Here is a 26,222-nt window from a genome sequence, read left to right as displayed (position 1 = left end):
TTAATTGATTTGTTTGATTGAGACCTATTTTCAACTAATAAATACATCAGGGCTAAAATGAGGTGGAATAGTTTCAATCCTACCTTTATACAAATGTATGTGTGTGTGTGTGTGTGTGTGTGTGTGTGTGTGTGTAGTTCCTTATGCAAACATATACATACGTATGTATATGTGCATATGAGTGTAGTGGAACTACACTCATTATTTCATCAGAATAGGGAGTTTCTGATGAGGAACTTTCTCAACCATTGTAGATAGCACCTCTGCAACTTATAGTCTTAGTTACATATTTCATACATTTTTATGATATATTTTGTTCTTGTGTTTCTTGGAAATCTTAAATCAACTTCAACATATCGCTCCTGATTCCACACACATTTGTGTCACCTCATTTTTTAATAAACTTTATATTTTCTTTTTACCATAATTTGCCCAAATTACTCTCAAATGTACAATAGTAACAATTCTTCTAAACTATCAATGCAATCCTCTAAAAAAAAATCTAATGTGAAGCATTTACATTTCTGAACTATTATCTAGGTCATTATTAGCTGTGGTAAAGTATGTTATTGAAATGCTGTTTTTTACAATGTCTTTTCCACAGACATGGAAATATTTTTTTTATTCTTGATACTCAGATAAATTTCACACAAATGACCATAGAGTTGCTTTAGAATTAATTTGAATAGAAGAACTTTAAGCATTCCTCAAATCACAAATCTGTTTTTGTCCTGTTTTCTTTCAGCCTAGGTAACTCTAGGTATTGGGAACTTTTCCCACTGGTGCTGATAAATAATTCATCTGTAAGTCTCATTTTACATTTAGCATCTCTCATCTCTCCACTAAAAGGTAGGATGATGATGCTTCATCACTGCTTAGAAAGTTATCTGGGGCATAGAAAACTCAGTAATTTGTTCCTGGTTACATAGCTGGTATAGATCAGAGGCATACTTTAGCTCTTACCGAATCCAAGGCTAGTCCACTGTTTAGTTTGCTATGCTGTCTCCCTGCCAACAAAAAGAAAATACAGCTAATAGCCTGGAAAATTCTGTTTTTTATGAAGGTACTAGTTCATATACTAAGTCTTAGTGACCTCCACTTTTTTCTAATGTTCACAAGGCGTCTCTTAATAATATGTTACAGAATTTTTCCAGGAATCAAAGTCGAGATGACTCGTTTCCAATTTTAAACATTTATTCCACCCCTTAAAAAAATCAGAATCAGGACACTAATACACTGCTGGTTGAGTTGCGAATTGGTCCAACTATTCTGGAGGCCAATTTGGAACTATGCACAAAAGGCTTTAAATGAATGCCTGCCCTTTGATTGAACCATACCACTGCTGGGTTTGTAAAGGAAAAAGACTTGTACAAAAATATTCATAGCCAAGCTCTGTGTGGTGGCAAAAAATTGGAAAATGAGGGGGTTTCCATCAATTGGGGAATGGCTGAACAAACTGTGTTATCAGTTTGTGATGGAATATTATTGTGCTGAAAGGAATAAAGAAATGGAGGAATTCCATGTGAACTGGAATGACCTCCAGGAATTTATGCGGTGCAAAAGGAGAACATTGTACACAGAGACTGTAACATTATGGTACAATCGAATGGAATGGACTTTTCTTCCAGCAGCAATGCAATGATCCAGGACAATCCAGAGGAACTTAGGAGAAAGAACACTACCCACATTCAGAGAAAGAACTGTGGAACCAGAAATACATTAGGAAAATATATGATCGACCATGTAGTGTGATAGGGATGTGATTAGGGTTTTGATGTTAAAAAATCACTCTACTGTAAATATGAATAACATGGAAATAGGTTTTGAACAATGATACATGTATAACCCAGTGGAACTACTTGTCAGTTTTGGGAGGGGGAAGGAGAAAGTGTGTAGAGGAATCATGAATCATGTAAGCATGGGGAAAAGATTCTAAATAAAATTTTTAAAAATCAGGATATTTGTCCATAGTCAGACCTATGTCATCTCTTCCTTTTCCCACAACTTTTCTTTAAAAAAATATTAACTTGATAGTTATTACCAACCAAACATTTTTCATACCCCAAAGGCAGAAAAATAGGATTGAATATGAAACTGTGAATCTACCATATGCAGCTTATTTGAAATATATATCAAATTTAACATGAGAGTGCCTACATTGTGTGATAAAGGATGGAAAGTTTTGCAATTTGCAAAACTGTGCAAAAACTGAAAAGTGCAAACCTAGGTATGATTGACAGTGGCTTGTAACCAAGGGTCACATGGGAGCCTGAGCAGGAGGATCTGGGAAGACTCCATCTTTGCCCAATGGATTTTTTCTTCTGGTGGCTGGTAAAAGTGCAAACATTTACACAGACTCTCATTATGCTTTTTTCTGTTTGTCATGCTACAGGAAAGATCTGGAAACAACGAGGTTTTATTACTACACTAGGAAAACCCAATTGCTTATGCAGAAATAATAACTGAGTTGTTGGATGCTATCCAGAAGACTAAATAGCTAGTGGTAATCCATTGTGGAAGTCATAGTAATAGAAGAGATTCTTTTTCTAAAGGAAATCATAGAGCTGACATAATGGCAAAATTTGTGACCTGAAATGCTCTAGTATATATTATGAACTTATCAACTATAGAATCTGATGATCTAGAAAAAGCTTATGTAGACTCAGAAATACGAAAATGGAAAGAGAAGTTTGGAGCTAGAAAAGAATATGGTATATGGTTAACAGACACAGGAAAGCCGCAGTTACCAAAAGACCTGCATACCTATTTGTGTCAAGCCATTCACACAAAAGGTCATTTTGCTAGTCAAGATGTAATTGACACCATAAAAACGCAATGGGTTGCTCCTGGAATAAGTACTGTAGCAAATAAGATCTGCTCAAGCTGTTCTGTTTGCCAAAAATTCAATCAAGGAACATTCAAACAGAAAGGTTTAGGTGGTAGACCTTTAGCATATTGTCCATTTTGTAAAAATGGAGATTTGAACCCCAGACTTCAATCCCCAGAAGTCCTTGGCACTTTCAACACTGCCCTATAATCTCACCTGAGATCGCCACCTGGGTCAAGAACAAAATGGGTATTTAAACTGACTGTACCACCTATTTGGACTCTCTGCTTCCCCTTCTAAGCACACACATCTCTCTACCAGGCAGGCAAGATGTAGTGAGTAGGTTGCACATGCTTTTCTTATTTTGTATTTCTTTATTTCTTAATTCTAATAATCTTCAATAAACCTCTAAAAATATAATACGTTTAGTAGAGAAACTAATTTAACTGTTACAATTTGAGAGTCTGCAGATTGATTATATCAACATGCCAAAAGCTGGAAGATACAAGTTTTGCTTGGTAATTGTTAATAGATTAACTAAATGGCCTGAAGTTTTTCCATCAAATACAAATACAGCTAGCTTTGTGGTGAAAGTGTTGATTAAGGAAATTATAACTACATTTGGAGTACCACTAACAATAAACTCTGATAAAAGATTGACATCCTGACATCCTGAAAAGAGTCTATGAAAATCTAGGAATAACCAAAATATCATATGCTGTATCATCCCCCAAGTTCAGGCCAAGTTGAGTGCATGAATAAGGAAATAAAGACTATGGTGGGGAAACTCTGTGCTGAAACTCATCTCAAATGGCCGAAATTCTTCCCATAGCTTTGTTTTACTTATGTACAAGGCCAGGAGCAGATTTGCATATATTATCCTATGAAATGCTCTTTGGACATGCTCCACTACAAGAAAAAACTTATGAGAGAGTCTATACAGCTCTCGTAGGAGGAGATTGCCAACTTGCTTCTTACTTGAGTGCTTTACAACAAAGACTAAAAGAATTACATGAAATGGGAGTATTAATTCAAACTGGTCCTTTGGGTTATTCTCTTCATAGTTATAAACCAGGAGATATGGTATATGTAAAAAATTTTGCTAAAACATCAGCAACACAAGAAAGTTGGTTAGTTCCTAACACTACTGTGTTAGTTTCTCCATCTTCAGTAAAAAGTTTTGGGTAGAGAATCATGGTATCATTGTTCACATATAAAATTAGCACATGGTAGAACTAATGAAAATGAACAAATCATTGAATAAGAAGGAAATAAAGAGATTGCAGAAAGATAGAATCATCAGTCAAATTGAGTCTGCAGTCAAAAAGATCAGTAAGGAGAGGTCCATTCCTGTGGAAGAGGATAGAAGAGGACAATGCAGACTATGAGGAGAATTCGGGCATTAATGGACATTGATGAAAGACTGAGAACTTATAAATTTAAAAGGCTTTGTGAAATTTGCAACGGAGAGGATTACAGGATAAATGGACTAATGATTTTATATTTTGGGTAATATAGTATATAATAACATAGCATTTATTTACATACAAACACAAATATATTTCCTACTATGGAATGGCAGGATATTCAAGAGGAAGGAAGTAGGGGTAAGTATGTGGCATACAACAGTAACATAACTTATATAACAGTAACATTGATATTCAAATAGCAAAACAACACAACATAGCAAAAGTAACAACATAATAAAACATAAACACAAAACATTGGTTAGGTGACATTGAATCACTACTTAAATGAGTGAAACAATGTATAGTTAGGGTACTAACAGTGTTATGATTAGCTGTAGATATGTTATTTACTAACAAAATGTAGTTACATACTTAGATTTAGTTTAGGTATAGAAATTTAGTTAGGAGAAGTATTTTGAAGTTAGGTAAAATTAAGTAAGACAAGAAAATTAGATACTGACTTGCACTGCATCATACATTACACAACACAAACAACATATAACATCACATATCAAACAAAATTGTAAATAAATATGTAAAAGTATGTAAATAGGGTATATAATAGGATTGCAAATTAATTGTATTATAGTGTATGTAGATATATAAACTATGTGTAAATATGAAATGTACATGAGTGTATATATGTGCATGTGTATAGCATACATGTATATATTGCATGTATGTACTATATGTATATATGCAAATTATATACATAGCTCACTGTTATATGTATTTGCATAAGTGAGTTTGTTTGTTTTAATTTTCATTGTAAAACTTATGCAATGTTGTGTATACAGTAATTTTCAAAAATTTTTCTCTATGTATAATTTTATTAGTACATTGTTCTGTTTAGCTGATAAGAGTATTTTAAGTTTGATATTTGCATGGAAGTTATTTCATCTCTTTGATGTTATTTGCTGTTCTGATTTGGCTTCTGTTTGACTTTTGTACTTGTTCATTATTTACTTTGTTTTCCTTTTCCTTTTTCCCTTGTTACAATTCCCTAGAATAGGTTAGTATAAGTTAGAGTGAGATAGTTGAGTGTAGGTTGTTTGTTATTTGGGGCAGATTTCTTAGTTTAGGTAACTGGTAAATATTTTAGATTGTGCACAAATTCAAAAATCACATTTGATTCACGCAATAGGGAGGAATTATGATAATGGATGGGAAGGTTTGCAATTTGCAAAACTGTGCAAGAATTGAAAAGTGCAAACCTAGGTATGATTGACAGTGGCATGTAACCAAGGGTCACATGGGAGCCTGAGCAGGAGGATCTGGGAAGACTCCATCTTTGCCCAATGGATTTTTTCTTCTGGTCTCCTGAGGAAGTCAAGAGGAAGGTCTAAAGAGGATTTCCCTGTTTTGAACTGAGGAAGGGTTCCTGTATCTATCTGCCGGCAGCATTCAGACTCACTTGGACATCAAGACTTGCTTGAACATCTAACAACAACAGACCCTGGCTCTAATTGTTTTTTTTTTTAACACCTGCTGAGTAAGATTTGGGAATTTGGTTAAGTTTTAGCTTAGTAACCTATTAGCATAGTTAGTTAGTTTTTAAAATAAGAATAAGCATAAGTAAATCCCTAAGCCCTTATTCTTTTCCCTTCCAAAACAATAGATTTTTATAAGTTTTTTCCTCTTGTGTTTCCCTTATCCCAAATCCTATCCTAACAATTGGCACTCTTGCCATCAACCCCTTCTGAATTTCCTTCTTCTCTCTTATTTGTGTTTTATTAAAGGTTATTATTTTATTAAATGTTTCATCAGTATTATTTAATTTTTTCTCTTTTTAGTTTTATTATCATTCCCTTTTACCCCAACTCTAAGCATATCCTGAATTTAAAGAAAACAACTTTCAAATACATATAGTTAAGCAAAATAAATCTGGATGATACTGGTTGTGTCTGAAAATATTTTATATTTTTTACTTATAGTGCATTATCTTTCTTCCAAGAGGTGAGAAACATACTTAATTACCATTTCATTTCCATGGGAGCTGCTTCCCAGAATGATGTTTATGGACACTGGCTTAGAAATATTGTTATTCCAAAGGGTCTTGTTTTCAGGGTCCTGGCCTTTCTCCATCACAGTTTGATGTGAATGGTGGTAAGAGAGTGGTGATGGTTTGACTTACTTGGCATATGTTACCTCCTATTTTTTCCCCAGGATGTTTTGCTTCTTCGGCTAGGCTGGCTTAACTTCCCTATTTGGGGCAGTTAGTTAAACATTTCTGGGGATGGCTATTATCTTCTCTATACCAGCTGCCTCCTGGAATGATACTTTTGAGGGATTCTCCGGAATGAGATTTGTTGGTTTGAGGGACACTGCTATTCCCAAGATTTTCAGGTGCAAGCTCTTGACCTATTTATAATGTTGTCTTAGTAGTCAAAGGCCAAGAGGGTGATAGTGTATCTCTTGATGAGGATGTCTAGAATTATTGTACTATTCCATATGCATATATGTCATATATCACTATGACTGAATCCCTATCGCACCTCCAAAATTGGATTTTTCCCTTTTTTATTACCACATATAGTAGTCTCTTGATAACCAAGGATGACAATTGTCTTTGTGCACTTTCATCTGTGATGTAGATGAGTGTGCACAAAGACACTTGTGCATGAAGGAGATTTAAGTGGAAAAGTCGATGCACAGAGACAGTCCCACTCTCTCAGCGTTGGAAGCCTGGGTCCAGTGGCACGAAAAGTCGTTACACCTGGAGACTTCCTCAGCTGCATTGGATGGCCATGTTGTCTTTTGTGTGCCAACACGCCCTAAGCACTCCACAGTGCTTTGCTGTGTCGCCCTCTCAGTCGTTGAACCTTCTTATTGGTTTCTTCTGCCTGTTCTGCCGAAGCAGTCTTCACATGCTGGGTGAGCAAGGCCCTGGTTCACCAGGGGTCTACAACCCGATGGCTACCCTCACAAGGTTTAGCTGGCCTGTCAAAGCCCTTGCCAGGGGTGTGGCCGCTGCTGCATGCTAGCAGCTACTGAGAGCCACAAGTGAGAGCTGGGTGTCAGGTGAGGGTCAGAGGCTGGATAGCTGCCCTAGGAGGGCACGACAAACCCTCCATACCAGAGATACTACTCCTCCCTGAGCACCCCATACACCCCAATATTACCACAATCTGATGTGTATAAAGTGGAACATCAGAGTTGTTATAATTTGAATTTATCTTACTTTCATGATCTAGAGACCCTTTCAAACAGTTTTTGTCAATTTGCATTTCTTCTTTTGAGAATCACTAATGTCTATTGACCATGTCTATTAGGGAATAATTTTTGTTCTTATATACTTATATATTTCTTTTCTTTATTTATTCTTTAACCTGGCAATTCATTCTTACATTTTCTTTCTCTCCTTTTTTACATATAATCTATAATCCAAAGTTAAAAATTTCCTTCTTTGAAACTATTCCTTCTGCATCTCTACAATCTGTCTTAAACTACCTTTCCTGTCTCTGCTTGCTTTCCTGATAAATTTAATACATCTTTCCAGCAAACTTCTTGTTTTTTTAATTCTCTTTTGCCTATTCTAGATGAGGCCCATGATATCTCTACTTTCTTCTCCTTATGCACCACATTTCTGGTAAATAGCAAGTTTTTTCTATTTTCCTCATTTATCTATTAATATGTTCCTTCTTGTTCTTAAAAATAGAAAGGTTCTTAGAAATTATATTTTTTTCTTTACTTCCTTTGTAACACTAGAAGCTAATGGGATTTGGAAGGGGCACTTGTTTCTTTCCTTCTATTAAAATGTCAGCACTTCATCATAATTTAGCCACTTCCCGTCATTCAAATATATATACTTTTCTGGGTTTCTTTTGTCTCCTGGTTTACATTTCTGAGATTCTGCCAAATTCTAGACTTTTTCATCAGTGTTGCTTGAAAGTTCTCTATTTCGTTAAATATCCTTTTTTTTTTTTTTGCTGTGTAGGGTTATACTCAATTTTTCAGGGCAAGTTATTCCTGGTTGTAAGCCTTTAGAACAGACCAACATTCTCTCTTCTTAAATATAGCATAAATATGCATTGTTTTGCATGATGCTATGATTTCTTGGTACTTGAATTCTTTTGGCTCCTGAAAATATTTGTTTTTTCCTTTACTTAGAAGCTCTGAATTCTGATTATGCAACTCCAAGGAATTTTCCATTTAGGTTTCTTTCAGGAGACAGTAGTTATATTTTTAAAGGTTTTCACTTTCCTTCTTGTTCCTATTGATCTGGAAATTTTCTTTTATATTATTGAAATATAGAGTTCAGGTTTTAAAAAATGTCATGCGTATTTTTCAGGTATTCTTATGATTCTTAAATTATTCCTCCTTGTTATTTTTTTAGTCAGTTTTCCAAATACATATTTTATTTTAATTTTATTGTCTCATGAAGTTAGGTACTCTACTCTAGATCTACTCTATTTTTCATGATGTCCACTACTATACAAATGTTTTCTACCTTCTAGTGTTCGCTATTTATTTTTTCTAATTTTTTTCTACTGATTTTTTATTTACATTTTAAATTCATTTTTTCTCTCTTCATTTATTCATTCAGGACATTTTTTTTATCTCTGTGACTGACCAAGTCATTTTTTTTCTGGGAATCTATTTGAAAATGTTATACTGCTACTCTTTGTTTCTAGAATTTTCTTGGACTTTTCTCAAACCATGGTGTTTAAAATGTGATTACTGTTTTCATCTGATCACTTTTATCTACAGTCTCAATTTCTGGAAGAGGGATTTTGTGTTGGGTCACACTTTATTCACTCTCACATTTTGGACAGCATTGACAGACCCAGTTTAATATTATTCTCTCTTAAATCTGGATAGCTCTGCTCTCCTATTCTTGATGTGGTAATTTAGGGTTAGGCTTAATCCTCTGCATGAATCCATGTATTCTCACTCAAGGTCCTGATAGCTTTTTATTTTTAGTTTTCTTTTGCATCACACTTTCATAGACTTTCTTGAAGCATCATTCAAACATTTGTGGGACAACTAGGTTTTGTTAGGACCTTTCCTATCACCATCTTAATCTGCAACTTTTCAAAGGTTGCTGGTAGTGATCTCTGAAAAGAGAACACATAAGCCCTCAAAAATGGCAGTTCTTATCTGGCCTCAGACACTTCCCAGCTGTGTGACCCTGGGCAAGTCACTTGACCCCCATTGCCTAGCCCTTATCACTCTTCTGCCTTGGAGCCAATACAAAGTATTGACAGTATTGACTCCAAGACGGAAGGTTAGGGTTTAAAAAAAATGGCAGTTCTTTTAGAACTGTAAAGCTGTAATTTATTTGGACCTGATAATAATGACTCATTGAAAAAAAAATAAAGTGCTTTTTATATGGTCTTCTTTCTCCAACTCTGTTGACCATTTTTTTCTTATCATTTCTGTGAGAAGATCTTTGTCTATGCTAGAAAAAGCAGAAGAATTAAATACTTTCATCATGTTATCACTCCCAACCATTAAGTAGTATAAGGGTTATACTACAACCAGCTCATTTTGGCTCAAAAAATCCAATTAGACTTTTCATTGTGAATATACAGAAAATGGCAAATGCTCAAATCAGAGCTTGGTTTATTGTTTTATTGAGTCTATTCATAAAAAAGGGATGGAGACAATGTTAATAATGCAGATTAAACTTTAAAATATACCATGAATATTTTTTCTAAAGAGCCAGTTGTTCAACATTTACCAGTAAACCATCAAGTAATTAGTGCTTCTTTTTTTGCCTTCATCTTACTCCCAATATATCTTTTTTTTTAAACTTTAATTAAAAAAAATTTTTTTGTTACAATGATCACTTTATTTCCCTCCCTCCCCACCACCCACCCTTCTTTCAAATGATGTGCAATTTCATTGGGTATTACTTGTGTCCTTGATCAGAACCTATTTCCATGCTGTTGTTTGCACTAGGATGTTCATTTAGAGCCTACATCTCCAACCATATTCCTTCGACTCATGTATTCAAACAGTTGTTTTTCTTTGGTGTTTTTACTCCCACAGTGTTTCCTCTGAATGTGGATAGTGGTTTTTCTCATAGATTTCTCCAAGTTTTTCAGGATCACTGCATTGCCACTAATGGAGAAGTCCATTACATTGGATTATACCACAGTGTATCAGTCTCTGTGTACAATGTTCTCCTGGTTCTGCTCCTCTCACTCTGCATTAATTCCTGGAGGTTGTTCCAGTCTCCATGGAATTCCTCCTCCTTTGAGCACAATAGGATTCCATCACCAAAATATACCACAATTTGTTTAGCCATTCCCCAATTGAAGGGCATCCCCTCATTTTCCAATTTTTTTGCCACCACAAAGAGCTCAGCTATGAATATTTTTGTACATGTCTTTTTCCTTATTATCTCTTTGGGGTACAAACCCAGCAGTGCTATGGCTGGATCAAAGGGCAGACAGTCTTTTATCACCCTTTGGGCATAGTTCCAAATTGCCCTCCAGAATGGTTGGATCAATTCACAACTCCACCAGCAATGCATTAATGTCCCAATTTTGCCACACCCCCTCCAGCATTCATTACTTTCCTTTGCTGTCATGTTAGTCAATCTGCTAGGTGTTAGGTGATACCCCAGATTTGTTTTGATTTGCATTTCTCTGATTATAAGAGATTTAGAACACTTTTTCATGTGCTTTTTAACATTTTTGATTTCTTTAACTGAAAATTGCCTATTTGTCCTTCCTGTCCCTTGCCCATTTATCAATTGGAGAATGGCTTGATTATTTATACAATTGTTTTAGCTCTTTGAAAATTTGAGTAATTAGACTTTTGTTAGAGGTTTTTGTAATGAAGATTATTTCCCAATTTGTGGTTTCCCTTCTAATTTTGGATGCATTCATTTTGTTTGTACAAAACCTTTTTAATTTGACGTAATCAAAATTATTGATTTTACATTTTGTGATTTTTTTCTAACTCTTGTTTGGTTTTAAAGTCTTTCCTTTCCAAAAGATCTGACAAGTATACTATTCTATATTCACCTAATATGCTTATAGTTTCCTTCTTTATATTCAGGTCATTCACCCATTCTGAGTTTATCTTGGTGTAGAGTGTGAGATTTTGATTCAAACCTAATCTCTCCCATACTGTCTTCCAATTTTCCCAGCATTTTTTATCAAATAGTGGGTTTTGGTCCCACAAACTGGGATCTTTGGGCTTATCATAGACTGTCTTGCTGAGATAATTTACCCCAAGTCTATTCCACTGATCCTCCTTTCTGTCTTTTAGCCAGTACCAAATTGTTTTGATGACCACTGCTTTATAGTATAGTTTGAGATCTAGGACTGCAAGTCCTCCTTCCTTTGCATTTTTTTTTCATGATTCCCCCTGGATATCCTTGATCTTTTGTTCTTCCAAGTGAACTTTATGTTTTTTTTTCTAATTCAGTAAAAAAGTTGTTTGGTAGTTCAGTGGATATGGTACTAAATAAGTAAATTAATTTGGGCAGGATTGTTATTTTTATTTTGTTAGCTTGTCCTACCCATGAGCAATCAATGTTTTTCCAATTGTTTAGATCTAGTTTTAATTGTGTGGAGAGTGTTTTGTAGTTGTGTTCATATATTTCCTGTCTTTGTCTTGGTAGATAGATTCCTAAGTATTTTATATTGCCTAGGGTGATTTTAAATGGAATTGCTCTTTCTAATTCTTGCTGCTGAAATGGGTTGGAGATATATAGAAATGCTGATGACTTATATGGGTTTATTTTGTATCCTGCAACTTTGCTGAAGTTGTTGGTTATTTTGACTAGCTTTATGGTTGATTCTCTAGGATTCTTTAAGTAGACCATCATATCATTCACAAAGAGTGATAGCTTGGTCTCCTCACTGATAATTTTAATACCTTTAATTTCTTTTTCATCTCTAATTTCTACTACTAGTGTTTCTAGTACAATGTTAAATAATAGAGGTGACAATGGGCATCCTTGTTTCACTCCTGATCTTATTGGGAATGCATCTAGTTTATCCCCATTGCAGATGATATTAGCTGATGGTTTTAGATATATATTGTTTATTATTTTTAAGAAAGGCCCTTCTATTCCTATACTTTCTAATGTTTTCAATAGGAATGGGTGTTGTATTTTATCAAAGGTTTTTTCTGCATCTATTGAGATAATCATGTGATTATTGTCGGTTTGCTTGTTAATATGGTCATTATGTGGATGGTTTTCCTAATATTGAACCATCCTTGCATTCCTGGTATGAACCCTGCCTGGTCATAGTGAATAACCCTTGTGATGAATTGCTGGAGTCTTTTTGCTAGTATCCTATTTAAGATTTCGGCATCTATATTCATTAGGGAGATTGGCCTATAGTTTTCTTTCTCTGTTTTTGACCTGCCTGGTTTTAGAATCAGTACCATATTTGTTTCATAAAATGAATTTGGTAGAACTCCTTCTTTGCTTATTCTGTCAAATACTTTGTATAATATTGGGATTAGTTGTTCTTTGAATGTTTGATAGAATTCATTTGTGAATCCATCAGGCCCTGGGGATTTTTTCTTAGGGAGTTCTTTGATGTTTTGTTCAATTTCTTTTTCTGATATGGGGTTTTAGGTAATCTATTTCTTCCTCTGTTAGTCTAGACAATTTATATTTTTGTAAGTATTCATCCATATCACCTAGGTTACCATATTTATTGCCATATAATTGGGCATAATAGTTTTTAATGATTGCCTTAATTTCCTCTTCATTATAGGTGAGGTCTCCCTTTTCATCTTGGATACTGTCAACTTGGTTTTCTTCTTTCCTTTTTTTAGTTAGACTGACCAGTATTTTGTCTATTTTATTTGTTTTTTTTTCAAATACCAGCTTCTAGTCTTATTTATTAAGTCAATAGTTCTTTGACTTTCAATTTTATTAATTTCTCCTTTGGTTTTTAGGATATCTAATTTAGTCTTCATCTGAGGATTTTTAATTTGTTCATTTTCTAGTTTTTTAATTTGCATGCCCAATTCATTGACCTCTGCCCTCCCTAGAACTCAAGGATATAAATTTCCCCCTGAGTACTGCTTTGGCTACATCCCATAGGTTTTGAAAGGATGTCTCATAATTGTCATTTTCTTCAATGAAATTATTGTTTCTATGATTTGTTCTTTGACTAACCAGTTTTAGAGAACTGCATTGTTTAATTTCCAATTAATTTTTTATTTACCTCTCCATATACCCTTACTAATTATAATTTTCATTGCATTGTGATCTGAGAAAGTTGCATTTATTATTTTTGCTCTTTTGCACTTGTTTGCAATGTTTTATGCCCTAATACATGGTCAATTTTTGTGAATGTACCATGTGCTGCTGAAAAGAAGGTGTATTCCTTTTTGTCCCTATTTATTTTTCTTCACATATCTACTAACTCAATTTTTCCTAAGATTTCAATCACTTCTCTTACCTCTTTCTTATTTATTTTTTGGTTTGATTTATCTAGTTCTGATACAGGAAGGTTCAGGTCTCCCACTAGTTTAGTTTTTCTATCTATTCCATCCTTGAGCTCCACTAGTAATTTGAATTAGAAATTTGGATGCTATGCCATTTGATGCATACTAGTTGAGTATGGATATTTCCTCGTTGTCAATACTGCCTTTTATCAGGATGTAATTACTTTCCCTATATTTATTTTTACTTTGGCTTTGGCAGATATCATGATTGCGACTCCTGCCTTCTTTTTATCAGTTGATGCCCAATAGATTTGGCTCCATCCTCTTACTTTCACCCTATGCATATCTACCTTCCTCATGTGTATTTCTTGTAGACAGCTTATGGTAGGGTTTTGGATTCTAATCCACTCTGCTATTCACTTGTGTTTTATGGGTGAGTTCATTCCATTCACATTCAGAGTTATGATTACCAGCTGGGTATTTCCCAGCATTTTGATTTCTACTCCTAGTCCTGCCTTTTCTTCTTTCACTATTTCCTTCCAATCTTTGTTTTTAATCAGTCCCCCTAGTTCCCACCCTTATTCCTTTCTACCCCCCTCCATTCTTATTCCCCCCTTATTTTCTTTGAAGTCTTTTTTAAAAACTCCCCCAACTTCTCCCTCCCTTATATTGCTTCCTTCCTCCAATATATCTTTTTTAAAGTATTTTTTTCCTTTATCATTCATTGGCAATCAAAGGTAATTTGTAGATTTAGCATTCTTGACATTATCCTTGGCTCACCATTTAACTATTTCATATTCCCTCTCAGTCACCTATCCAATCTGTATTTTCTATACATGCCTAGGGTTTTAGTTTACTTCTTTATTTTTGACCAGATCCATGTTTTCATTGTTATAAAGACCTCCTGGCAATGTAGATCAGCATCTGCTCTGCAGATTAATAATTTTTATTCATCTTTCCCGAGGTACTAAGACATCAAATGACTTACAAAATCACACAGTCAGTAAGTATCAGAGATGGTACTTCATTCTTAGGCTGTATTTCTCCTATTGTAGCGCTATGATACCTCCCTACCACTTCAATACATACACCTGTCTATAATTTTAATCTCATTTTGTAAGTGAATTTCCTATGCTTTATCAATGATATTTTAAAATATCTTTTTTTATAAAAATAAATATATAAATTTTGCATTTATATATTTAGTTTTATTCTTGAAAGCTTTCTATTACTTTTCAGACTTACTTCCCCTTTAGAATTATAATGCTTTGTAGAGAAACTACCTAATGAACTAGAGACTTTCCTCCCATTCCTTCAGTTTTTCTTGATTACAGGCAAACTTCTTAAGACTGTCCATCTGATGTTCCCTTCTCTCTCTCCTTGATCAGTCCTCTTCCTATTCTATTCACATGCTTTTGATGATGTCTTCTGTACAGTTCTTGCACACATCATCATTGGCAATTTGTTGCAGCCTACTTTCACCCAATTTGAACCTTTCTTTAGCCCTTTGACTTATTTGTCACTTTTATTCTTTCACGACTATAATTTTCCATCATTTATCACCAAATAACATTAATGGAAAAATATTTTCAAGATGTGGGTTTGGGGACCATCTAAAAGCTTGATATCATTGAAAAGTCTGAATAATTTCATGAATATAATCCAGCATGTTCTCCTAATATTAAAATCTTTCCCAGATAGTCATCTATATGTAGCACTTATCAAAGGTATGCTGGATGATGGTCTCAGTGGGATAATATTATAAATAAGTACCTTTTGAGCACTAATCTAAAGCTACATAAAAGCTTATAAAATATATATATATATATATATATATTTCATATTGCAAATGATAGATTGTTCTATTTCAAAAATTGAGGATTTAAGGACATAGTGGATAGTGCCCTGGACTCAGTCAGAAAAATATAGGTCAAATTCCAGTTCTGTCTTACTAGCTTTGTTACCATAGGCAAGTTACTTCTCTTCTATGAATTACTTCACCAATATGCTTTTTCATTAATGTTTTGGATCCAAAGAGGCCAAGTGATAACTTAATACCCTGTGGGTACTCACTCCAAAAGCTATAATTTACAAGTCCCACTGATGTTTTTCATACTAATAGGCATGAAAAAATAGTTCTTGGCAAATGTATTTAATAATATATCAAACTAAAATAATATGTTCTCTCTTCAATTAAACCAGGAGCCCAATCTCCCACCAAAATACACAATGCCTCTAGGGAAAAGAAGTGCAAATGTAGAATATAAAAGACTTACGTGTAGGGAAAAGATGTGTTGAACAATTTTCAAATACAAAACTGAACAGCAGTGAAATCCTTTATCCCTGCATTCAGTCCTCTCTGTGGCCCAAATCTCAGTTCTTTGCTTTTTCTTGAATTCAAAGTCAGCTCTCTTCTCTGCTTCCAAGTGTTGTGTTCCTTGAAGTTGCTTCCTCTCTCAAGTTAATATTGTTCCATGACTACATCTTTCTATCTCTCCGGGACCCTGAGCATCATAAAATCTTCAAGTGCTTTACAAAGTCTTAGCAAATGTGCAGAAGGTGCCTCCCTCTAGAATAGTAAATCCAATGACTGGCTTCACAGTTGAGGGAAAGAGAGAGGAGAAAGAAATCGCTTCTCTTCCTCAACCCACCACTCTTGTAAGGGGCCTCATCAAGCAAATGCTCTGAACCTTGACTCTCTCCAACTCTTTAAGGCTCAGTGATTTAACCTCCCATGGGTAGGGCTATTTGTTAGGATCAGATATGTTGTTCTCTTTCTCAATCAAAGAAATGTTCGTACTTTATGAAGAAAATATCCTTAACATCTCCCTTACTCTCCTTGACACCTTGTTTTGGGGTTATAAGAAAAACCTTAAAGTTCCTCTTACATAGTAATTTAAATTCTCTGTTTCCATAATTTCTGACTGTTTATACTTTAGCATCAGTTAAGTTCAATATAAAAATGCATATAACCAGTGATAAATGGCATAATTTTGCAAGTACAGAAGGTTAGAAACAAGCAGTATGACACAGTGAATAGTTACATTTTGGGTCCTAATGATCTGATTAACATCCTACATCTGACAATTATTCGATCATCTCTTTCAGGGACCTTCTGCTACTGTTGCTGTCCCACCAAAGTTACCTTATACTTTGGTTTTGTATGTGTTATATGATTTTGTGTGTATTATACAGTTATGCATATATTAATACATACAGTTAAATGTGTATATATAATTTATGTACATGTTTTCTCTTAAATTAGATTGTATGTTGTTTGAGAGCAAGAGGATGTTGTTCATTTTTGTATTTGTTTCCTCCACTACAGTGCCTAATCCATGACAGATGTTTGAAGGATTGCTTATTAGTTGTGTGATAATGGGCAAGTCACTTAAGAATATAGAGGTGGGCTTGGAGTCAGAAAGTCCTGAATTTTCATCAAACCTCACATACTTGTTAGTTGTGTGACCCTGGGAAAGTCACTTAACCTCTATCTCAGTTTCCTTGACTATAAATATCTACTTTCCAAGGTTGTTGTAAGGATCAAATGAGATAATATGGTTAATGTTTGGCACAATTCCTGCTACATAATAGGCACTATGTATATAAATACTTATTTCCTCCACTTTTTCTTCCTCTTTTTCCCTTAAAAAAACTAAATATAAAGGCATGAAGGCATAGAAGAATTTTTCAGTGGCAAATAAATGAAACCCATCTAACTAAATGTCATAATCTGAGCAGTGGCATTAATAAGATAGTTTCATGATTAAATGTTATTCATCTTCCTGCCAAGTTGTACTAAAGGAAGCCAGGCAATACCTTCATGCTACAAGGATCCACTTTCCCAAACATGTGAATACTTTAGTATATATTTTATTTATAGAATAATGAATTTTACATATTATACTCCTCTTTTGTCTCATAGCTTTTGTGTTACTCATTCCATTCAGCTAAGATATCTTCTTCAGTCGCAAAGGTATCTGTTGGCAATGTTTCCAGACAAGTTGATTCTTGCAATTTAACTGAACTTTCTTCAGAACGTATTTCTGAAAGAGAGTCTTTTGTTCCCCAAAGTGTTTTTACAGCACCCCTAAAATTAAAAAAAGTATGAATTAAATCTAAGCCTAAATGGTTTTGAATTTACACTTTCTCCTATATATACAATGAGCTCTTTCATTCAATATGTGTGTGTGGTGTGATGTGTGGATGTATATTTATGCCTATATAGTTACTGAATAAAAAATGGAAAGATTATGGATTTCAAAATAGAATGAATCTAAAAGGTCCAACACAATTGTTTTGAATTTAAAGAAACAGTGCCAGAGTGGTTATGACAAGCCACTTCACATAGGAAGTAAATGTAAGAGCAGGAATTTGAACATACATTCTCCATTTCTAAATCCATCCTTTCTCCATTGTTTTACACTGTTTGAAATGGGACAGAGAGAAAAATATCCACATATCTATCTATCTATCTATCTATCTATCTATCTATCTATCTATCTATCTATCTATCTATCCATCCTTCTGTCTGTCTGTCTGTCTGTCTGTCTGTCTGTCTGTTTAATCGGATATCACAGAGAACAAGTGGTAGGTATAATAAAGAGAACTGAATATCACTAGAGTGCCCTATTAATTCACAAGGCACAATATATGATGGAGGCAGTAATAATACTCTTGATCTTGAGTGTCCATTCACAAACCAGGATGGTACAGGTAACAGAAAAAGTAAGCAAAAGGTTTAAAGTGAAGACGAGAAATTTGACTTCACTGAGGGTTGGAATATTCCTCATGACTGACATATTCCAATAAACGGGTAGATCAGTCAAAAGGAAAGAAGCAGTATTATATGTCCAGAAGAGATCATCAGTGAGTATATCCACAAAGCAGAGACATAAAAGTGGAGAGCATTTGAGTGACAGTTAATGTAAGAAGAAAGAAAAATAGTATTATGATAGGAGTATAATGGACCATCCAATTAGAAAGAGAGGGAATTCCAGAAATATGGCATGGAATCATGCTATTGTACTAGTTGTACTAATAACATCTAGTATTTCTGGGATTCTATGGGAAGCAGAATAGCCAGTCAAGTCTTGATTTGCCTTACTGAAAATCTTATCCTTCAGAATTTGGAGGAGCAATAAATAAGATTACCTAATAAGATGAACCTAATTCTGACCAATAAGAAATAACTAGCTACTAAAATAGAAATAATGTAAAATGTGAGAGGAAGGACCCAATCCATTAAAAAATTCCTGCTAAATAGAAGGTGAGAGCTAAGAATCATTTGGTACATAACCTGGCTTTAGAGATGTGAAAGTCAAAAAGTTAAAAGAAAAGATAGATAGGAAACAATTATTTTAAATTCTACAGGAAAAGTAATCTTAATATAAATGGAATGTTCTTGAGAAAAAAATCATGACAATAAACATAAGCTTCAGATGAGAAGAAAAAGCAAAATATATCTATTTGTGGATATAGATGTACAGGGGACATTCTTTAATGAACTCTTTTAAAAAAAAGAAACAGAAGATAAGTATCTTCTCTTGATATAATCAGATAATTAAAGAAAAATGCAAATGAATAGATGCCCCTATAAAGAAGTGTGTCAGAAATCACAAAGCCCAGAACCAGCAAAAGTCCATTATGAATTGGTATCCGGAAGACTTAAGTTTAAATCCAGCCTCAGACACTTACTGGCTTTCTGATCCTGGGCAAAACATTTAATCCTGATTGCCTCAGTTTATTCATCTGTTAAATGAGTGGAGAAGGGAATGGCAAATTAATATCTTTGCCAAGAAAGCCCCAAATGGAGTCATAATGAGTTGGGCACAAATGAAAACATTTAATGACAACAACAAAACCTCCTCTTGAAATAGCAGATAATTGAAGATACCCACAAATGAATGGATGGTCCTATAAAGAATATGAGAGTGAGTAGCTGGGTTGCTCAGTGGATTGAGATCCAGGCTTAGAGATGGCAGGTCCTAGATTCAAATCTGGCCTCAGACACTTCCTAGCTGTGTGACCCTGGGCAAGTCACTTAACCCCCATTGCCTAACCTTTATTGCTCTTCTGTTAGAACCAATACACAGTATTGATTCTAAGATGGAAAGTAAGGGTTTAAAAAAAGAATATCAGAAATGATGAAGTCCAGAACTAGCTGAAGCCAATTATAGACAAAAAGAGGGGTGGATTTTAAGATTACATCCATGTGGGAGAAATGTAGCATAGTTATAGAGAATATAGAATCACAGATCTTAGGATAAGATATAGAGACAGAAGGGACCTCCAATGCAAACCTTTCATTTTATAGATGATGTAATTGACACTCAAGGAGGTTGAGTCACTGACTCAAAGTCAGGAAGCCTTAGATTTAAGTTTTACTTCTGGCATATATTAACTGTAACTGAGCAAATAACCAATCTCACATCAACAACTTCTTGAACATCTCAAATTGGATTGTCAGTCACATAGACATTTCTAATTCAGCATGTCCAGAACATAATTCATTCTTTTTCATTCCAGACCCTCCCAGTCACCCAGGCTCTCAACCTAGGTGTTATCCTCAAGTCCTCTTGATTTACATTCATACCACATGTCTACTCTGTGGCTAAGTCTTATTTCTACTTTCACAACATCTCTCATACACATCTATTTTTCCTCACTCACACAACTGGTTCAGGTCCTTATCACCTCAAACTGGATTAGTTCGATAGCCTTCTTGTTGGTCTCCCAACTTCAAGTATGTCTCCATTCTACACCATCTTCCACTCAGCTATCAGTGTTTTTCCTAAAGTGCAGATCTGTCTAGGTCACTTTCTTTATCTGATAAACTCCAGTGGCTCCATATTAACTCAAGAATCAAATATAAAATCTTCTCTTTGACTTTTAAGACCCTTCATAACATAGCCTCTTCCTACCTTCTAGTCTTCTTAAACTTTATTGTCCTCTTCTATTCTATCATCCAACAGCACTGGCCTCCACACTATCTCCTGACTGTGGCTTTTCTCTGGTCCTCATCCTGGCTTGGATGCTCTCCTCCTCATCTCTACCTTTTGGCTGCCTTCAAGACTCTGCCTAAGAGACCTTTCCTGATTTCTACCCTCTCTCCTCCCCCCTCAACTCCAGTGCCTTCCTTCTAAGATTACATTGTAATTTTTCACATATTATATCCCTTCTAGATTATGAACTCCTTGAGAGGAGGGACTGTAGAACCTGTAAGTGCTTAGTTAATGGTGTAAATTATCCATGATTTGTGGGAATACAGAGATGTGTGGGGTGGTATACATTTAGTAATGACATAAATCAGAAAGAGAAAGTTAACATATCTGATAACAAAATAGAAATATGAAAAACTCTTAACAGGCTATAATAAAGGGCAGCTAACTATCTCAGAAAAAGAGAGATAAAGAGTCAGACCTGGAGTCAGGAGGACCTCAGAGTAAATCTGGTCTCAGACACTTTCTAGTTATGTGACCCAGGGCAAGTCATTTACTTAATCCCAATTGCCAAGCCCTTACCAACTCTTCTGCCTTAGAACCAATACTTAGTTTCAATTCTAAGAGAGAAGGTAAGGATTTTTTTAAAAGAAGCTATAAATTTGGGACAAACCTAATACAATTAAAATTTTAAATAATAAACTTAAAGAACTACTAAATTTAAATGATATTATTCAATAATTTAAAGTATTTAAATAAATTATCAGAAATAAATTTTTGTTTTACAGAAAGTATCATTTAAATAAATTTAAACAGCTTATATTTTAAAAAGCATCCATATAAGTGCTAGACAGAGAAAGGCTCAGGGTTTCCATAGTCAAAAAGACCTAGTAATCTCCATGGATTATAAGATATCTATATCTATGCATAAATATAAATGCATACATATATAACTGGACTTTGAGATATATGTGTGTCAGCAGTCTGATATGACATAGAAAAAGTTAATTGGGTATTAATAAAAGCTCAGTGTCCAAAATCAGAGAGTTAAGAGTGTGACCTGCTATACTTTGCTCTTCTCAGATGACATTGAGAGTGATATGTTCATTTGAAGAGCACATATTTTAGAAGGTTCATTGACAAGCTTTAGTGCGTTGGAAATGGACTACCTTAGGAGATATAGTGAATAGTGGATTTTTCATCACAGGAAGTTATCAAGTTGAGGCTAACAGGCATGTTGTGAGGGGATTCCTGGATAGTGACTACACTAGGTAGAATAAAAATGTTGTTTGTTTGTTTTTTCTAATTTGGAGCTTTTATGATTCCAGTCTAAAACACTATCCAATAGAGAAAAATATTTGCTCAATATATAATATTTTTGACAGAAAATCATCTAATTTTTATTTGACTAGTTCCAATTATAAGGAATCCATTTTTCCATTCTATTCCACAGCCAGTATTGTATAGAGGATGGAAAGCTGAACTTTGAGTGAGGTAGAACTGGGCTCAAACCTTGCTTTAGATAATTACTAGCTGTATGACCTCAGGCTAGTAACAACCTCTTGGGGACCATTTTCTCAACCATTAAAAGAAAGTAGAGTTAGCCTCTTACATCTCTTCTAGCTCTGCAACTAAATGTATGATCTTATGGCTCAAATTGTAAGAAGTTTCTCCTTAGATTGAGTGTCCTTGAAGTCTCTAGCCACTGGAAGATAGTTCTGCCATTGTAAGCTTCTACACAGAAATGTAAAATTGTCTTTCTTCTCCATGACAGTCCTTCAGCTATCTAAAGAAAACTTGTGACCCCCTTTCCTAGAAATCTTCTCTTTTCCCATCTAGATGTCCTCAGTTCCTTTTGGTTTTCCTCAAATGGCAGAGTTTGAAACTTTCTGGTCAGCATCCTTTGATATACTGCAGTGTATTGATGTCCCTCCTTAAATGTATCCTTTGTAACTGAAAACCATGTGCCAAGTATACTCTGAGTCTAGTCTAGTAGTAGTCTCTCGGTGATCAAGTATGACTATTGTCTTTGTGCAGTTTCATCTACGGTGTACCCTCATGTGGCTTTGGAGTCCAAAGACTGAGGCACAGAGTTTGTGGCACATGGGACATGGGACTCTGAGTAGCAAAAACTAAAATGGGACTTTCACATCCTTGATTTTGGATGCAATAGTTCCATTAATGCAGTCTTAGAAGGATAGCATTAGCTTTTTTTGGATGACACAGAAAGTCAGAAAGGTCATAGACCAATCACTTCTATTATGTTTAAGGAGTAGTATATCATAGTATATGATAGATTCGGGGGCTTGAAGTGAAGATTATATAATTTTGATACATGTCTTAGACACTTACCTTTGGGGTAAGATAAGGAAAGTCAACTTCTCTAAAACTCAGTTTCTTCATCTGTAAAATGGGAATGATCATAGTACCTGGCTCACAGGATTGTTTGGGGATTCAGATGAAATAATATATGTAAACCATTTTGCAAACCTTATTTTTTTTTTCAGTTGTCTCAGTCATGTACAACTCTTCATCACCCCATTTGGGGTTTTCTTGGCAAAGATACTGGAGGGGTTTACCATTTCCTTCTCCAGCACATTTTAGAGATGAGAAACTGAGGCAAACATATTTAAGTGACTTGTCCAGGGTCATGTAGTAAGTAAATGTCAGAGGCCAGTTTTGAACTCAGATCCTCTTGACTCCAGGGCCAGTAATCTGTCTATTGGCTGGCTACTTAGCAGTTCATGCATACTTTACGTGTGATATAAATATAAGCTATTATTCTACAATCAACCTGCATTACTAAGTTTTATTCCCAAGCTGTCTAGTCCTATCTATGCCACCATATATTTGTTTGGCTGATTATTTTAACTCAAATGCAAGATTTTACATTTATTCAAGTAAATCAGACCACTTTTCTAGTCTGCTCTTTGGGGAGTCTACTAATTTATAAGCTCCTCAAAAGCATAAAGCTTTTCTTATTTATCCTTTTATCTACCCTAGGGCCTCAAATGCCTCTTTGAATATTATAGCCACTAATAAAAATTTGTCAAATACACATTCTCTCTCTCTTCTCTCTCTCTCTCTCTCTCTCTCTCTCTCTCTCTCTCTCTCTCTCTCTCTCTCTCTCTCGCACTCTCTCTCTCTCTCTCTCTCTCTCTCTCTCTCTCTCTTTCGCTCTCGCTCTCTTTCTCTTTCTTTCTCTTACAAAAAAAAAATAAGACTTTAAAAAAAACCCTTACCTTCCATCTTGGAATCAATACTATGTATTGGTTCCAAGGCAGAAGAGCAGTAAGGGCTATACAATGGGGGTTAAGTAACTTGCTCAGTGTCAAACAGCTAGGAAGTGTCTTAGGTCAAATTTGAACCCAGAACTCCGGTCTCTGGGCTGGGCTCTCAATCCACTGAGCTACCCAGCTGCCACCCAAATAGTGCTATTATAAATATTCTCATTTCAAAAAATGAATTTACTACAATAACAAGTACCTAGTTGAAAGAATCATGATTAAAGAAAGCAAAAATCCAGCTCTTCACCTACCAGTGAATAACTATGAAGACTAATGCAAAGATCACACCAATACAAATAATGACACCAGTGATCAGGACAAAGACCAGTATTATATCAGTGTTTGGTCGACTTATTTTTCTTGTCTGTAATTCTAAAGAGAAAAAATATACAAACATATATTCAGTTACTGGAATTACTATTAACAAAGAAAAAATCATATTGAAATTTAAGTAGAAAATAAATTCTTGGATAATGTTATTTTAAAAGACATAGGGATGTATCAGGAGACAATAAACTATATGTAAACTTGCTTTATGTTTGAACTGAAAAAAGAGGCATCAGAAATCAGAACATGAACAAGATAGAATTATACAAAGAAACATGTCCTGTCTTTTATTTTTACTTTTTAGAATTCTACAAAAATCCATTTTTAGAGGAGGTTGAGATGATTTTTGTCCTAACTCATCTTGAAAAACCTCTATTTTCTGATCATTATTTAGGAGCTGTGATCTACTTTGTGAATTATATTTAACAATACCCATTAATCACTTTCTAAATATTAGGTATTGTATTATGTGCTAGAAATATCAAAATAGGGTATTAAAGCCTCTTCCCTCAAAGAACTTACCATCAAATCTTCATTTAGGCCCATAAAACCTATGCGGAGCAGATATTCTATGCCATGGTCACAGACTATAGCCTTAATTATCATGAACCATTTTGTAAAAATGTTACAATCCATATGATCATAGATGATCCAGGGAAAAGCCTACTCTTATTATTGGGGAAAATATTTAAAATTTCATGTCTTATTAAAAGTGGTAGTATCATTTGTATATGCTGAAGAAAATGCTTTAAAAAATAATACCCTTGAATTTAATATATTTGGGTTCTCTAAAGCAAAACCTGTAAAACCAACCAACCACAATTGTGTGCTCACTACACTGTATATCAAAGCAGCACTAATCTCTGTTGATATGAGTAAAAAGGAGGTCTAGAGTAGGAAGGAAGGGGAGGAAAGAAGAAAATTACAAGAGCAATTTCATGACCATAACTGATTTTTCTCATCTGTCGTTAAAATGATACCTTGAAAATAATCTGCTCTTAGATCTTAGATATATTAGATCTGTGTCAGTGAACCTATGGTACATGTTCCAGAGGGAGCTGCTCCCTGTCCCTTCTCCACTTGCACCTGAGGACATTTCTCCCATCAATTAGCCCTCTGCCCAGCAGTCCAATGGTAGCATTCCCTCCTTACTCTGTCTGGTGTAAGGGGGTGGCTCACATGTGATGTGAGGGTTGCAGTTTGGGCACTTGTTCTCTAAAAGGTTCACCATCACTGTGTTAGCTAAACAGGCAAATAACTACCTGAAAAATACATTTTTGGGCAGACATATGATATGTTTCCCAAGAAGGGAAAGGCTTTAAACACTTCAGATACAACTTTAAAGAAGGTATCATAACATAATGGAAAGAACATTGGATTGAAGGTTGAGATACCTGGGGTTTCCTCTAACTCTTATACTGATGGGTAAAATAATTAAGCCTTTTCTGGATCTCATTCTATTTCCCTAGCCTCAAGATAAGGAAATAAGACTGTTGCATCTAGGATTGAATATTCCCAAGATACTGTCTTGTTTAGCAAGCAAAATTATTTGAATCAGAATAAAGGATAAGCTAACATTGTCCTTCACCACTAATCACACATATCTGTTTTTATTATATATAGCCATCAGAGGAAAATTCTTTGCCTTGGTACTATATTTTTGGCAGCTAAAATAAAACAATGACTTAATTTGAAGATTTTCAACTAATTGCCCCTCATATCTCTCTATTCAAGGTTGAATAATCTTTCCTGAAACATATAGCATAGGACTTGTTTTTCATCCCTTTGGTCATATTTGCAAACCTCTATCAACCTCTTGTTATGTTTTTGATAAACCTCTTTAAGTGGAGAGACCCTGAAAGATCCCACAAAAGGCAGGACCTATACTATTTAGTGAGCAGATTACTTCTTGATTCCAATATCCTCTACTTGATTGTTTGTGTTTTACTTTTCATAACAGCATTTATTTTCTGGACTTAGATTCATATATAAATAATGTTCT

The 26,222-nt window shown here is 34.7% G+C and overlaps 1 protein-coding gene across 4 annotated transcripts in view; it reads right to left on the bottom strand.

Moving 5' to 3' along the window:
- Window positions 1-17,522: 17,522 nt before the first annotated feature.
- The window catches only part of SPACA1 (sperm acrosome associated 1), a 65,379-nt gene continuing 56,679 nt past the window's right edge, over window positions 17,523-26,222 (bottom strand). For 2 of the 4 annotated variants that reach the window (XM_056818578.1, XM_007484308.3), the window contains 2 exons: window positions 24,145-24,265; window positions 17,523-17,755 (listed from right to left, as the gene is read on the bottom strand). In XM_056818578.1, the coding sequence (XP_056674556.1) occupies window positions 17,599-17,755; window positions 24,145-24,265 (278 nt within the window). In that variant the 3' untranslated portion in view covers window positions 17,523-17,598. Of the gene's footprint in view, window positions 17,756-24,144; window positions 24,266-26,222 lie in introns of those variants that run through there. The other 2 variants (XM_016431182.2, XR_008916613.1) reach the window with 2 other exon arrangements.

The sequence above is a fragment of the Monodelphis domestica genome, chromosome 2, assembly GCF_027887165.1.
Source record: "Monodelphis domestica isolate mMonDom1 chromosome 2, mMonDom1.pri, whole genome shotgun sequence".
NCBI lineage: Eukaryota > Metazoa > Chordata > Mammalia > Didelphimorphia > Didelphidae > Monodelphis > Monodelphis domestica.
This window is presented reverse-complemented; position numbering and strand designations above follow the sequence as displayed.